This window comes from Numenius arquata, chromosome 17 (assembly GCF_964106895.1).
Source record: "Numenius arquata chromosome 17, bNumArq3.hap1.1, whole genome shotgun sequence".
Classification (NCBI taxonomy): domain Eukaryota; kingdom Metazoa; phylum Chordata; class Aves; order Charadriiformes; family Scolopacidae; genus Numenius; species Numenius arquata.
Genome location: NC_133592.1, coordinates 13,225,841 through 13,241,377, shown reverse-complemented (window position 1 = coordinate 13,241,377; position 15,537 = coordinate 13,225,841). Strand labels below are relative to the sequence as shown.

Sequence of the window (15,537 nt, the reverse complement as noted above, 5' to 3'; positions counted from 1 at the left end):
CACAACTACGCGTGGGCTTTAATATCTGTGTGAGGTGGGTGCGCCCTGCTGTGGGACTGTCCTTAATGCCGCTAATGCTACTTGAAAGTGGGAAGCTCAGGCTTTCGACTTACTTTACAACCCAAGAAGTGTGAATCAGTCAGCTAATTAATTAATGAAAAGCTGAAAATTTGCACAGCATTTTAAGAAGTGTTGAAAATACTTTCGCATTTCCTACTAATTCAGTGATAGCATTGCTGCATTTGAACGAGTAGTTGTGGGCACCTTAAAACAGCCGTTGAACTGTTCTCGGTCTGCTCCTTACCCGGGCAAATCCTGGTGGGATTTGGAGCAGTAGGAGCAGTGTTTGGCCGAGAACATTAATTTAAGTGCTTGGTAAAGACACACTTGAACAGTCAGTTTCTTTTCATATGTCACAAAAAACTTGTCTTGTTTTTTATAAATACAAATTATTGGCCCTTTATTTGTTTTTGAATAAATGAAATGATTACCTAAAATGTTTTTTGTTTTTTAAATTAATTGCAGTTTTCCATTAAGAGCAAACTCTTTCTAAGGTCCCCTTGATTCCCCCAGAAGATCTTGCCCGTGTTGCACGGAGATCCAGCTGCAGGGAGACAGTTGCTGGGCCCGTGGTGGTGTAGAGCAGCAGAAGCTTTCAGGACATGGGGCTGGGGCGAGCACTTTGGACTGTTGGTTCTGCATGTTACCGGATCCTGCTTGAAGCCTCATGTATTTTATGCAAAGTAGAAAGAACTGTGTAAATAAGTGATTAGAATGACTCTACTATATGAGACACATTGAATTTTATGCCGCAGCTGGAGAAACCCTTAATTGAAGCTGTGGGCAAGTGTATGTCATTTTTGATTTAACATTGTCCCTCACCCCTGCACCCCACCCCAACCAAAATCCTTCGTGGAGTTAGATTGTTGCTGTAGCCTTTGTGAACCCCTCTCTTCTAATGTTTAATCAAGTGCTGAAAAGAGAAATTTACAGACTATTTAAAATGTGGAAAAATTGCTTCCCAATATTTTTGACAGAGAGAGACTGAGAACACACAGCATTGAATCATCAGGAAAATTGAAGATTTCCCCTGAACAACATTGGGATTTTACAGCAGAGGACTTGAAAGACCTTGGAGAAATTGGACGAGGCGCTTATGGTTCTGTCAACAAAATGGTCCACAAACCAAGTGGGCAAATTATGGCAGTTAAAGTAGGTGATGCCCATACTTACATTTGTACTTCAGTCCATTAGGGATGAAATGTGATGGAGAATTAATGTTCTTCCATCTAGCACCCATCTACTGCTCTTTTTTGTTTATTTCCAGTGTAAAGGCTGCTATTTGCTGAAAATGCGTTGTATAATGGGCCTATTGTCAAGTGATTTGTGAAGCTCTCATAATTGCTCGTGCCCTTTGAACATGCCTATCAGGCACCTACTGTTTTGAGGGGGTCGCACGTCTCTGGAGACTGATAATGGGGCATGGGCCTCTCACCTCTGGGTCACTGGTTCAGATACAGCCTAGGTTGGTGGTAGGCGTGAGCTGACATCTAATAGCTTCTTCGTGTCTTCTGTGAAATAAGGTAGTGACTTAAAATTTGCTCTTTATGTAAGTGTGTGCCATGGTGTAGCCTCACCAGGAGAAGCAGGAATGGACATCTAGGGAGTGTTTTGATCTTGCTTATTGTGCGATGGAGTGTCTTTGCTTTGTGCTTACCATGCCGGACCTGCTCTGGAGATGGAGAGCGTAGCAGTTTTCTGGACTGTCCATTTTCTCTTATGCTACCCGCAAAATCACCTTAAAACCAGAAACAATATGCAACCTCCTTTCCCAGCTGGGCAATATGGAGCAATCTTTGTCTTGCCACAGCGGTGCTGCTCGTGGGGCATCTGTGAGGAGCTGCTTGTCCATGGAGCTGGGTGAAGTGGGCAGCAGCCACTCTCTCTCCCTTGGCCTTTCCTCTGCTTGCTGTGGCTGGTAGCTAATGGCATGAGTCTCTGAAATCCATTGATGATATCAACTGTAAGTGCTCCCATGGCTCTTGTGAAAGAGTAGAACTGAGCCATGTAGGAGTCTCTGTTGCTCTCATTTCCAGCTCTCTCTGTCGTCTTTGGAACATTCCCTGATCTGATCTGGAAGCATTCACTCCTGCTGGTCTCACATGCCAGGCAGACATGTCTCAGCCCCACCTCTAGCTGCTGTGAATATAATTCATACTTGTCTCTAGTGTGTCAGGTTGCTGGAGTAACCACCATGCTTTGATTTTCTCCAGTAACTATTGACTTCTTCACAGCAGCAGGGTCACTGGCCAGGTCTTTGAGTGTTTTGGATCACCATGCAGTGGTGTCTTAACCTGTTCTTGAATCCCTAAAGGTCTGCAGTAGAGGCTGCCCGTAGCTAAAGGCTTGATTCTCTTAGTTGCCTTTGGTGGAACTTGTAGATGGAGTTTGCAGATGACAGGTTGAAAACTGCTGATGTAGTGAAATGATGCCTGGGCACCCAGCTTCTCAAACCCGGGGTGTGTGACCCGGGTAACTGTAGTTTTGCTCCAATAATCATGATAGCCATGGGTAAGAAAAGGGCACACCTATAGCTGAGTGGCTTTGTTCTCTGAAGCTCAGCAGTGGGTACGGCTGTGCCAAGAAGAGCACTTTGTTGGATGAGCTGAGGTCATGGAGGAGGAGACGCGTCCGCTGGCACAGAAATTCCCTTGTTGCATTTGCAACAAGGCAATTCCCTTACTGCGTTTCCACAGGGGTTGTTCAGCATCGTAGGATAATCTTGTCAGCGTCGAGGGTCTGTGATGCAGGTCCAGCTCCTCTCCGGGAGTCAGAAGGCACTGATGTTGTGCTCTTGAAGCACACAGTTGGAGATGACATTGCACAGCATGTTGAGCGGGCTTTCCCAAGGGAAGAGAGGTGGTCTGAGCCCCAGGGGGAATCTGGGGTCGGGGGCTTACTTTTAAACAAATAAAACCTGGTAGGTTTACAGTAGCTAAACTTTGAAATGTCAAAGTTGTGAGCTGGGATGGTGCCACCTTCTTTTCTCTGAGCCCACTCCCCTTGGGTGGGCACAGCTAGGCCTGCAGGAGAAAGAAGGTTGGAGGGTCTGGGCAACCACATAATTTCTAAAATGTTAGTAGCAAGGGGCTGTTTGTCCCAGTGGGCATAAAGCATGAAATTGAGCGAAGGAAGACCTGGGAGTGAAACAGTGAGGTCTCCGAGGCAGCAGCAGCTATGGATGGTGCAGTTATTTGAGATGAGGTTTCAGGACAGGGCTGAGCTTGGACCAGTGACTAGTTCATCCCAAACTACTCAGCCTTTTCTTTCTCAGATTACTGTTGCTTTTGGGGCAATTGAGATTGTGCATTAATCTCCCTGCTCCTGCTCTGTCTAAAGCTGCCATATGGGCTACCCGTGTTTGGGGCTGTCCACCTCCTGCTCTCTCTGTCTCCTTCAAGCCTGTGTGGTGTCCTTCTAGCTTCTTGAGCCCCAGCTCCCCACCTGCATTCAGGGAAACCAGCTGCTTTCTGTGGTCTCTCTTTGCTCTACAGGCAGGAATTTAACTTGTTTTCTTCTCCTTCAGCATAATGCCCTTCTGTAAGAGGAGATTAAGAAGGTTTAGAAGAGGGATGGTGGTTTGAGAAGAATCATGCCAGTCTAGTGATTTGAGGTCTTTGCTATGATCTTATTGACACCTACTCGCAGCTCCATGGTGTTACACCATGCTGTGTGCAGGGCATCAGGGGCGCTGCCCTGAAACCAGCTGGATTGCGAATCCAGTGTCTCTGGTTATTTGGTGGAATATTTGCTGTCCCCCTTTGGTGCCTCCCCAAGAGCAACATCAGTGCAGCAGGGACATCATCCTTGGAAAGACATTCAGCAGTAGGAAACAGCTTTATATGGAGGACACAAGCCAAAAGTTGTTGGCTCTTCTGTATTGATGAGTGAAACACAGGGATGGCTACAGAAGCTGCTAATTAGATGCAGAGAAAATTGGTACAGGGGCCTCCCGCAGCTGCTCCTCCATCCATCACCAGCACCCAGACTCCCACTGCTGCAAGTTTCCTGTGCAGTCAGGTGTCTTCCTACCCTGCTTCTGGAAGGACCAGGTCCTGTTTGCAGCCCTGGGCAGAGTCAAGCCCTTCGTGTTGTACAGGGGTGCTGCGGTGAGACTGGGAAGAGCCGGGGAAATGTTGCTCTTTTCCTGGTGCCGGAGCCTCCCCTGGCTGATCCCAGCTCTTGCCACGCTGTGGTGCCTCTGGGTACTCCTCCTGCTCGCCTCAGCACATGCAGGTGCAGCTGCCAGAGCGCACCCTCAAATCCTGTCTCCAGCTCCTTCCTCCGGCTTTTCCAAGCCTGTTGTGCCTTTGCACAAGGTTCCCTTAAGTAGGGTTCAGTGTAGCCCCCCATTTCTCCGCTCTGGGTGTGTGTGGCCCCAGCACTGCAGAACACACCAGCTCCCGCTGCACCGGGAGCTCTCCAAGCACGGCCCTTTTGCTGCTCCTCCTGTCTGCGTTCCTTACCTCTGCAGCAAAATCATCCCCCAGTGCTGAAATACCACCCAATAGCTTGAGATCTGCAGGGGGGGGCACCATTTTCTTTCATTTTTCTGTTCTATGCAATTTGGCCTCATCAGCCATCATCCCGGCAGCATCCCTGGCACCTGCAATGAGGGTCTGGCTGCTCGCAGCAGGGCTGCCAGGCCCCGGGGTGACTCAAAGCTCTCATCTGGGCTCCAGCGTCGGCAGCAAAGGAGAAAAATGAGCCTGAAGAAGGAAAATGAGCCTGGTCGTGTCGCTGGTGTGAAACCACTGCAGTAAAGCTTTGGGTGGCGGAGCATCACTGGGGAGAGGCTGGGATGATGAGCTCCTGTCCCCAGTCCTGCTCCTTCCTCTCCCTCAGCCTTTGTCATTCTCTGCCTCTATGAATTTAAATCACAAAAAGACATTACAAGCCTCTTCTGGAACAGGCTGCAGTGGCTGCTGGTTTCAGAGGCAGACAGTTGTAGTCTTTGGTGTGATGCTTTTGCATCACTTACCCTTCCTGCCATAGACAGCTCTTCCTAGAGCCATGAGGAAGATGGGGAAAGGATAAAGGCAGGAGGAATCCAACTCAGAGGATTTATATTCAAATTTTTCTCATTTTTGCCCCTGGAAAATGTTGTGTTATGTTTTCCAAATCTTAGGAAAAGACAATCCTCTTGTTCATTAGGTCTCTTCCTCTCTTAGATCTTCCTAGAGATACTAAGTCCCTGTTTGTTCTGGGTCACTGACATTGTGGTCTTCCTCTCGCTGAATAAAACCCTATTCATTTTCTTGAGAGTTTATTGTTATATGAGGTCAAGACACTTCCAGGTGGGAAAGAGAACAGCCCAGTTTTGCCCAGTGCCAGCTATGCAAATTCACAATTGTAAGGCCAGTTTGTACATTAACTCCTCGTCTCCTTGACAGGTTTCTCTTCTGGGCTCCTTGTTTTCCTTGAAAAAGTCCCTGCCCTGGCCAGCGTTTGCCTGCGGCACCAGCACCAGCTCTCTACAGTATTGCCTGGACCAGCTTCCAGTTCCACCCTGAGTCCTTCAACTTCGCTTCTGGTTTCTTGTTTTCTCTTTAGTCTGTTTTTGCCCGGTCCGTGGCAGTTCAGAATGTCCCTGGCTTCTTTGCTCAGTGGAGAGCCCTTCTCCTGCCCGAGATCTGCTCTGTGGCTGAGGTTCCCGGTTTCACCGCAGAGGCTCCACCGTGTGTGCAGTTCTCCAGCCCCCTTTTGTCTGTGCCCTCCAGCATCACCATGTGGTGGTGTCCCGGCTGCTCTGCGGGTTCTGCATCTTGTTTCTTGAGAGTACCACAGATTCAAGGAACGGGACTGTCTGTGGTACATTAAAGGAACCGTAGAGAAGCCCCATTTTATTTGGGTGAAATGGTTTTCTTGGGAAGCTCACCCAGCAGCTGGGGGGTTTCTTTCTGTCCTGAGGCTTCCCTCTGGCACTGGTGATAGTTCACACAAAAAAAAAAGTGCTTTACAAGATCTTTGGCATACTTGGGTTTTCCAAACTGGTATAAAAATACATAAATGAAAAGGAGTCCAAACCGGAATGAAAGCCGGGGAGCGTTCTCCCTGTTGGAGCGGGATGCTCTGCTTTTTACTTAAATAGTGTATGTAATACCTGGCTTCATTAGCCAGGGTACTTAAAAAGACACTTAAAAAGAGTTCACAAAATAAAAAGGCAAATATTTAAAATAGCCACTCTGTTAGGTGGTGCCTGTGCAGGTCAGGAGCCCGGGGGCGGCAGTGGCCTCCTGAGCCCTCTCCTGCAGCCCCTGCCCCGCGGCGGAGAGCGACTCCGGCATTTGGGATCCACTGTTACCAGCTTCTGCCAGTTTATTTTCAGCCAGAGCAACTGCCTGAAAAATACACCATCAAGAGACAAGCAGAGTGGTTTGTGCTTTGTTTGATCTGCAGGCTTCTTGCCGTGGCCCTGTGGAAGCATCTTGCACCACTTTTTAATGGAATTGTTTTTCTGTTGGAAATAGTCGCACCCAGGAGCGTCAGCCAGCTGAGGAGAGGGCATTTTTATCCACGATCCTTGTGTTTGGTTTTCCCCCACCCCAGAGGACGTAGTGATTCTCAGCCATAGACCAGAATTTTCTGTATCTTCCAGTATCTATGATAGAAATCAGCCCAGCTGATTTAGTCCCGCTCTGCAATATTTTCTAGCCCAGTCTTCAGCTCCTACTAATCTTCTCAGATATTGTTGCTGGTTTCTTGTTCTCTCTTTTAGTCTAGCAGTATTTTGACCAGATTACAGGTGGTCTTCCACTTCTACTCTAAACTTGTCATAAGAAAATCAGAAGCAATTTCAAGATCAATTGGCTAATTGGAGGAGCTGCCCAAGGCACCATTAAGAGATAAAGTCCAGCAGGATGTTAAGCCTATGAGGTGTCCATAGAAGATCCCTGTTCTTACCGGAGAAGCCAGTGGAGCCATTTCTTGTTCAGAGCACAGTGGACCTTTCACATGATTTTGCCTCGTAGTCAGTGCTTACTCTCCCATCCAGAGCTTTAAAAGAGATGTTCACGTCTTTGGCTTTCACAGATTTTCTCTGCTGGCAGCCTCGCAGCTTAAATAGGCTACCAAGGGTCAGATATCCCTGAGAGCAGAAATTTAACACCTCCGTAATCTCTCCATCCTTACCTGGATGCCTGATAGCCCACAAAAACCCACCAAAATGACGCATTAGCTTATTAAGCTCAGTCAAGAGGCAAATTTCTTTGCCCTTCCGATTCCCTGTATGACTTCTGAAGAGAAGTCTTGGGACTTTTTGCAAGCTGGCTTTATTGCAAATCATTGTAGCCATTCTTCACACAATTAGGTACCCTCTCCCAAGTTGACCCCATGTGGTTCATTGAGCAGAATTTTCTGTTTCAGTCACCCATTTGGGCAGCTAGCGGAGAGCTGGGGAAACCAGTGCTCCAGGCCCTGCTGGTGGATCACTGGGGAAGGAGGGAATGAGCAGGGGCTAAAGGGAAATGGTGAGAGAGAGCGAGAACCATGCTGTAAGAGGTGGGAAACCAGTTGTGAGCAGTGGAAGACCTGATGTACTTCTATCAGTGGGAACTGTGTTTCAGGTGGGTAGATAAATATTCTCGTGATCAGCAGCAAGTGGACAGACCCCCTTCTTGCTGCTGGTTTGGTGTCCTCAGTCCCTGGCGTTCCCCGGGAGCACCAGCCCTCCGGTGACACTGCTGTGCCTTCTGCCGAGGACACACGTGAGCCCTGTAGGCAGGACAGCACTGCTCTGTCTCGCAGCTCGAGGAGTTGGTTTTTCAGTTTGGTGTTTATAGCTTTGTTTTCTTTTTGTTTTCTTTCCGTTCCTTTTTTTTTTTTTTTTTTTAACTGGTCACTACCCACTGCACCTGAATCTTTTCATGTGCGTATTGGGGCTGGGTGATGTCTCTTCTGGTTTTGAGTCCGGTTCCTGGGATCTGTCTGATTTTAGGTTTGAGAGTGGTCCAGTCCACAGCATAACTTATCCTTTTGCTGTTGCTGCTGCCCTGGGCATAGCTTTCAGAGCTCTTGTTCCTGGTATCGGAAGGCTTTGTCCTAACCTGTGTTTGTGTTGAAAGGGCTGGAGAATTTTCTCCTGGAGGATTTGATGCAGTTGAAATTTGAGACCAACAAGGAACTATCGAAAAAGAGACTTTCCATAAGCCTACAAAAACCGCTTTTTCCATATGTGGCTTGTTTGGCCCTGTCAGTGACTACGTGCAGTAGAGTGACCGGGCTGAGAGAAGTAAGACCTGAAGCTGTCAGACCTGTCCATCCCTGTCTTAAGTGGTATCTTCAGGCTGTTGCCTCACCTTGTGTCTTCCTTCCCTGCCATCTCCCATGTTCTTGGGAGAGTCTGTCTGTCGTAGCTCTGCAGTGTCCAGGACTCTGCCTTGAATTTAGGTAGCAGATTGTCATTTTGGCTCCTGTGCTGTTTGCGTGGTGGCTGCTTGTGACTTCAGTCACCTTTTGCTGTTTCTTCCTGGTTTCGCTGGTGGATGCTCATTCCTTTGCTGGTGAATTGGGAGCACTGGCCTGCAGCAGGCTCCCTGGTGCACTCCAGCTAAACAAAGCCATCTTTGTCAACCTGGGCTGGCCCCAGCTCAGCGCTGTGCTCCATGCTGCTCCAGGTGGTTTTCCCCTCATCTGGGATTTGCCAGTCTCCAGTCTCCAGCACTCTTGTATGGGACCTCCCAATCTGTCCTTGCCTTCACTCCCTGAAGTGGTGTTTGTCGGGAAGTCCATGGTGGCTTCTCAAGGTGTCCTTTTGCCCCTGCATTTGCCTGGATGCTCTGCCCTGTAGCCCACCCACTGTCAATCCTCTGGTTTCTCTTCCTGCCCTTTCTTTTTCTGCCTGGGGAGATTGTGTTTGGGAAAAGGAGGAATCTTTGGGTTCAGTGTTGTTCTGGGCTGCCGATTGAAATCACCTCATCCATACAAGGCATATTTCATGTGTTTTCCAGAGCTGGAGAAGTAACAGCAGAGAAGGCAGCATCAGAGGTGGGAGGAGATGCTGTCAGGGGGAGCTGCAGAGTTGAGGAGCACCCTGCGGGGATGCCTGTGATGGGATTGTGCAGATGTGAAGGGAATGCCGAGGAGGTCTGGGGAGACTCCTGGATGACCAGGAAAGAGGCTTTTTGGAGTCAGATGAGGAGTTGGCCCAGAAGGGAGATGAGTTACAATATGGAGAAAAGCTCCTTGTGGTATTGCTCCTCACCAAAGAGGTGAACTTTTCAGAGGAGTGGGTAGCATCTCAGTGAGAGACTAAACTATTCCTCGTAGGTCCCACCATTTGGCATCCATTGTCTTCTGTGGACGTCAGAGCAATGGCATTGTCATTTCCCATTGCTGATGGTGTGCCACCTGGAAGGAGACATTCAATCTGCTTGGCCTTCAATACCTCAGCAGAGGGTTGTTGAGCTTTATATGGTGTAGATGCAAGACAGAGAAATAATCAAACTCATCAGGCTTTCTTCAGTGACGTGTCTGAACTTCTGTGAAACAGACCTGAACCAGTGACCTAGAGGTGAAGCTTTTTAGTTTCATTACTAGTCCCTTGAGCTGTCTTCTCGCTCTGTTTGTGACTCCAGAATCCCACCCGCTCAGTGGCATGGCGGGGTGGGGATGGTACAGATGTGGGTGGTCTGGGCAAGGCTCTTGCCAGTTTGCCCAAGTACTCTAGAATTCGCTGGGAGGGAAAAGGGCAATACGAACATGAAAATTACTGGTCTAAGCCAAACTAGAGCTACTAGAACCTTAAGAACGAGTGGTGAAATACCAAAATAAGAGGATACACCAAAGGTAAGGAAAATTACAGTGTTGATACTGTCCTCATTTCGTGTGGGTCATCACAAAATATGTCTTATGGTACATAATCATTCAGTGTTTCTCAGATGATCGTATCTGAATGGCCAACCTTGAAAGTACCTTCATTTCCTTAGCCCTGTGCTCACTAATGCGTGTGATCTTGATGCCACCAGCAGCTGCTCTCAGGGTGGCAGTGTTGCTGGGAGAGGGTGCTGGTATCTTGCAGAGTTTTTCCACAATCTTGAACAGTTTTTCTTTCTTGGATAACCAAGTGATTTTTCTCCTCGAGGAGGGTCCAGGCTACCTCTGTTGCTTTGGACTTCTTGCAAAATAGTTTTTTCTTGTTTTATTTAATGATTTTTCAACATGAGCCACACCTTCAGGATCACGATTTTCCTCCCCTGTGATTCCGGGAATGCATTAATTAGTGCAAGATGCTAAATAAGTCTGTAAAATCACATGAGAAACTGTGGATGATCTTTTCCATCCTTCATTTAACAAGTTTCATGTTTGAACATGTACAGTTTTCTATTTTCAAACTTGCATTGTTCTTTCAAGCCCAAATGAGGCTTTTCTATATATATAGTGTGTGTATATTGTGTATGTATACACATATAAAATATCTTGTAATGTTAACTATATAACGTTATAACTATATAGTATATAACTATATATAAGTTATAACTATATAACGTTATAACGTTATCTATATAACGTTAATGTTCCCTAGACCAGTATTAGGTAAAGAATTGTTAGTTTTACGAGAAGAGCTCAGGGGACCGTTGCCCACCACTGGCGTTACCAGAGCAATGTGTTTCCTCAGTTCTGTAATGGCCCCTTCTCGCCGTGCTGGAGGCATGGGGGAAGGAGCCTTCTTGTCTTCTCTGCTTGTCTTAGAAATTTTAAATGTAACATTCCTCGGTTAAATTTCAAAACGGCCTTTGAGCCCCATCCAACCTGGCTAAGAACTGTGTGGGAATTTGTTTTGAATTAAAAGCTTGAATACATTGTTTTGCTGTAGTTTCAATGAAATCTCTGCTCTTTAATTTCATTCTGACATTTCATCTGAAAATGTTGATGCTTGTGAGAGGACTGGGGATTTTATAGTCTGATTTAAATGGCTTTAGGGGTTTTCAGTTATACTTTGTATTTGAGAACACAGCTTAATTCTCTAGAGTGTGTTTGAGCATGCTTTGGGGAGTGGCTGCTCAGCCCTGGGTTTGGGGTCCCTGGCGCGTTTCTCCAGAGGCGGGTCTGAGGATACAGTAATGGCATGTAAGTGATAAAGTCTCTGCCACTCTTCCTCTTTCAGAGAATTCGGTCGACAGTGGATGAAAAAGAACAGAAGCAGCTTCTGATGGACCTTGATGTAGTAATGCGAAGCAGTGACTGCCCGTATATTGTTCAGTTTTATGGCGCGCTCTTCAGAGAGGTGGGCACCCCAAACTTGCTTCATTCATAGCAGAGTTTGGTTTTTACTTTTTTTTTTTTTCTCTTTGCAGTTTCCAACTTGCAATAAGGAGGAGAAAGTTAATTTATGTTAGGTTTCTTAGCTCTCCACTTTTAATCAAAGGCATTTAAGCAGGAGACCCAGATGCCAGGGTGCTGCTGAGCACACACACACTATTCCCATTCCTTGTTATGTCTCTCCGTGTATTTCAGTCTCTCCTTCTTTTCTTCTCTCTTGGTGAGCTCCAGGTCCGTGTGTGCTGCCTGAGCTGAGCACAGCTCTGCAGCACAGCGCTTGGACCCAAAGGTGGCTTCTGCCAGTGGCTGTGAGGTGGGACCCCGCGGAGGACCTGTGTCCCTGTCATGAAGGTGGTTGCTGTGACAGCAGCTCCCCGTGAGGGTGTCTGATATGTGTGTGTCCGTAGCCAGGCGGTGTCAGACTCCCAACTGACACACGCCTGCCTTGAAGTAGTTTTTACCCGAGATACGTAAGAAAACAAGGGCAACCACGCTGGGTCGGACCAAAACTCCTGATGGGGTGTTCTGTCTCTGGCAGTGGCCCCCAGGACCTGCTTGCAGAAGTGTGTGTGATGCTTTGCCGTAGCCTTCAGTCGTATGCAGCTGAGTGTCTTCTGAGCTGGACATGCTGTCTTTGTGCTGAGTGATTCTCGCTGGATTTCTTTTCCATGGAAGTGTTCGGTTTGCCCTTGAATACATGTACCTTTTTTGCATCTGTGTTGCTCCCTGAGAGGCACTTCCCTTGGTTGTCCACCTCTCGTTTGAAGGCCATCACCTTGATTCATTTTGAATTTTCATCCTGCTAGTTTGAGTGGTGCCCTGATAGTTCCCCTAGTTTTTGTATTTGAAGATTTATCCACCCTCTCCAGGCCACTGGGGATTTTATGGACAGTTGCCATATTCTCCCTCTGTCATGTCTTATCCAGCCTGTTAAGTGCCAGCCTGTGTCATACACAGAACCCCTTTCAGACCCTTGATCATCTTTCTTACTGTTCTCTGCATATTTCGAGTTCTAGAGAGAAAAGACCAGAATTGCATGACTGCCCTTGAAAAGAGCAGTATCTGCAATAGCTGGCCTAGAGGCTGCAATTTTGCTTGGCCCTTCTATGGACGTAGATACCGTTTGCCCTGGGGGGGGGTTATTCAACATGATGCTTCCATGAGCGCTTCCAAGCGAAGAGCGGAGTTAGGGCGTTGAGAGCGATCTCAGCTGACCACCGTTAATCCCGACATACGTTACCTGTTCATGACTAGGAATGTGATGTTAATCACTGCTTGTTTGCAACTCTTTTAGCATCTACTTACTGTAATTTAAGGTAGACATTATGCTGCAGGGCCACAGAAGGTATCTTTCTGTCTCCTTGCCCAGGTACTTCTGTTGCTGTCCAGCCCCAAATGACCAGTAAGAACAGTTGGGAACTGGTCTTCTCCATGCAGCCCGGACAGTCTTATACTATGGTTGGAGGCCAGTCCTCAGGCTGAGCAGAGCCTGTTTAGTATAGGCACAAGGAGAGGGATATAGCACTGGGTTGGAAGCGTTTGGTCCATTTGCAAGAACAGGAGTTTTGGAGAAGATGAATGTCCAAACCTGGTTACTCATCCCCGTCCTCCAGAGCAGCAGCTCCTCTGCAGGGGTGGACTATTCCTCTCCTGCAGTTGACCCGCTGTTGAAGTTGGCACGATGTAGGGGGGCAGAGGTGTCCCTTTGCCTGTTACCCACTACTTCAGCACAAATCCAGCACACCTACTCCAGGGAAAAAGGGAAATAGAGAACCACTGGCCGTGAGTTGTCTTTGCATATTATTGGGCATAGCAGCTGGTGCAGAGTCTTTTGGGTCTTTACTGGGAAGTGTTAGAGAAAGAAGGTCAATGGTGTAGTTTTAAGCTCAAAACCGGGACTGAATATTCAATTTCTGCTTCTAGAGAGTCTGCCTCTGTAATTTTGGCAGATCCTCTGGCTTTAAATATCGGTCTCTAAAATAAGGATAATCATCCTTCCTTTTCCCATGCTCCGCTTTTGTTATCTGTTTAAACATGAAGCCGTTTTGGGCGAGGAGATGTTGTCCATGTGCACACAGGACAAGCTCCTACCAAGTGTGGAGCCTCAGCCTTGGCTGAAAATTTCCAGCTTTGCTGACATACAAATGATAAGGCTGTCAGGTGTTGTGAGGAAAAGTCTCTGGGCAAGACAGTATCTTGCCAGATCCTGATGAGCAACGTGTTCAGAGCTGTCTGAGCCCATCACCTCTCTGCAGCTCCAGGCGAATCCCAGGATGTAAGTGTAAACACGTACACAGTACAAAAACCTGCCTTGATCAGCATCCAAATGTCAGCCTGGCTTCTGCTGCTCCCTTTGTCTTGTCCAAAAATCCTGTCCTCCTGCAGCCAGGCAGAGCTCCTCGGGTGCTCCATCTGGGATAGGTTTCAGTAAGGTCACTGTGGGTTCTACCGTGTTGTTCCCTGGAATTTCCTTTTCCACCCACCCTCAGCATCAGTGGCATTTGCTTCTAAGATGAAAGCAGCCTTCCCCTCTCCTCGGTCCCATATGACCAAGGGGACCTTCCAAGTCACGTACCTCAGAGGCACACAGGGTGAGCTGGTATGCTTGGATAAGGGATTCGGTCTTGTCACATTAATTCATGTTCTAATATTAATTACATCTTTTAAAGTTAGGAAGCTATGACAGCAGAGAAGCACAGAAAGGAATAAAAGAGTTTCACCAGTACGTTTGAACCTGTCTCACTGCCCCACTCCACTTAGCAGATCTGTTCCCAAATAACTGAATGATCCAGGTCACTGCTGCACCATCCCTCGGGTATAAGAGCACATGGGACATTACTAAAGACTGAACTTCTCTCAGGAAGTCCTACAGCAAAACATGTGTAAACAGGGATCTTCGTTCCAGCGTTTCAACATGAAAAGTAAGGAAATAAGTTCCAAAAGGCAGATCCTCTTGGGACCACTTGCTCTGAGCCAGGATTCAGATTCTCCAGGGATGGATGAGCTACAGATATGAAGTCTTCTTCTGCCTGCTTCTAAAAGGTGAAAGACTTCAAATTGAACCTCTTTGGAGGAGCTGGCACACTGAGGAGGCAGCTCTCACAGTCAGGTGATGGGCGTGAAGACGACAGCGGGCTCAGGAGTGGCGCAGGGAAAGGCATGTGCCTCTGGAAGGGTGAGCTGTCGATGGGGAGAACCAGAGCTAAGCTCCTGGATCCTGACAGCTTGGAGAGTGGGAGAACTGAATCAAATTGGACAGAACTGCTCAAGGATTTATTTTGAAGACAGACGAGTATCCCAGCTTGCAGTTAGGAAGTAACTGCAAACAGACAAGTTACTGTTGCAGCCTCCATGACTATGAAAAGTTTGATTTGGAAGGGCAAAAAAGACTACACAAATACTTTTCCTGAGTTGTATTCTGTCTCAGTTGCTCAGCAAGCATCTTCTGATAGGCAAGGTCTTCTCTGGGAACTGGTCCTGCCTGTCCCTTAGAAGCCAGCATCATAGCACACATTATTTGCGTCTTGTTATTTAATCATATGGGACATCCTTCTGTTATTATGTATGTCTTTGTGTAACGTAATGTGTAACCATGCAAAAACTACAAGCTGATTGCTGGGAACAGGACGTTGCTTGAGTTTATCGGTACCCATCAGATGAGATTAAATTGCTTGTTGAATGAAACAGCAACAAAGCTGAAAAAGTAGAAGGTGGCATTTCAGCCTTTGCATGGAGTAAGGGGCTTCATTGCTCTGATGCCAGATAAGCGCATCTGCTGGGGTCAGGTCCTCCATGGAACAGCATCTGCTCACACCTGCTCCCGTTGATGAAGCCATGACCTTCATGTCACTGTGTTAAACCTCCCCGTGATATTACAGCATCCTTCATATGCTAGAGCAGCTGTTGAGCTCTATTACTTGGTTCTCCAACAATCCTAGGTAAAAAAAAAAATAACCCTTTTTTTTTTTAATAACAGAAGGAATCCCTGAGCACTGATATTGTGGTGTGTGGCAGTTGAAATTATTTTCATGTCCACAGACTGACATGCATCTAGTAAAGGCTGGAGAATTAAGAGAATCAGAAAGAGAAAGGCCTGGAGGAAAGTGCAGAAGGGGTAGTTATACCAGGGGTTATAGAAGGGATTCAGCAGCTGATGAATCATAAAATCATTGAATTGTAGAATGGCTTAGGTTGGAAGGGACCTTTTAAGATCATCGA

General features: G+C 47.2%; 1 protein-coding gene across 1 annotated transcript in view; it reads left to right on the top strand.

Annotated features, from left to right (window-relative positions):
* The window catches only part of MAP2K4 (mitogen-activated protein kinase kinase 4), a 98,826-nt gene that overhangs the window by 49,333 nt on the left and 33,956 nt on the right, over positions 1-15,537 (top strand). The window contains exons 3-4 of the mRNA XM_074160007.1: positions 1,038-1,212; positions 11,165-11,284. Coding sequence (XP_074016108.1) covers positions 1,038-1,212; positions 11,165-11,284 — 295 coding nt within the window. The remainder of the gene's footprint in view (positions 1-1,037; positions 1,213-11,164; positions 11,285-15,537) is intronic.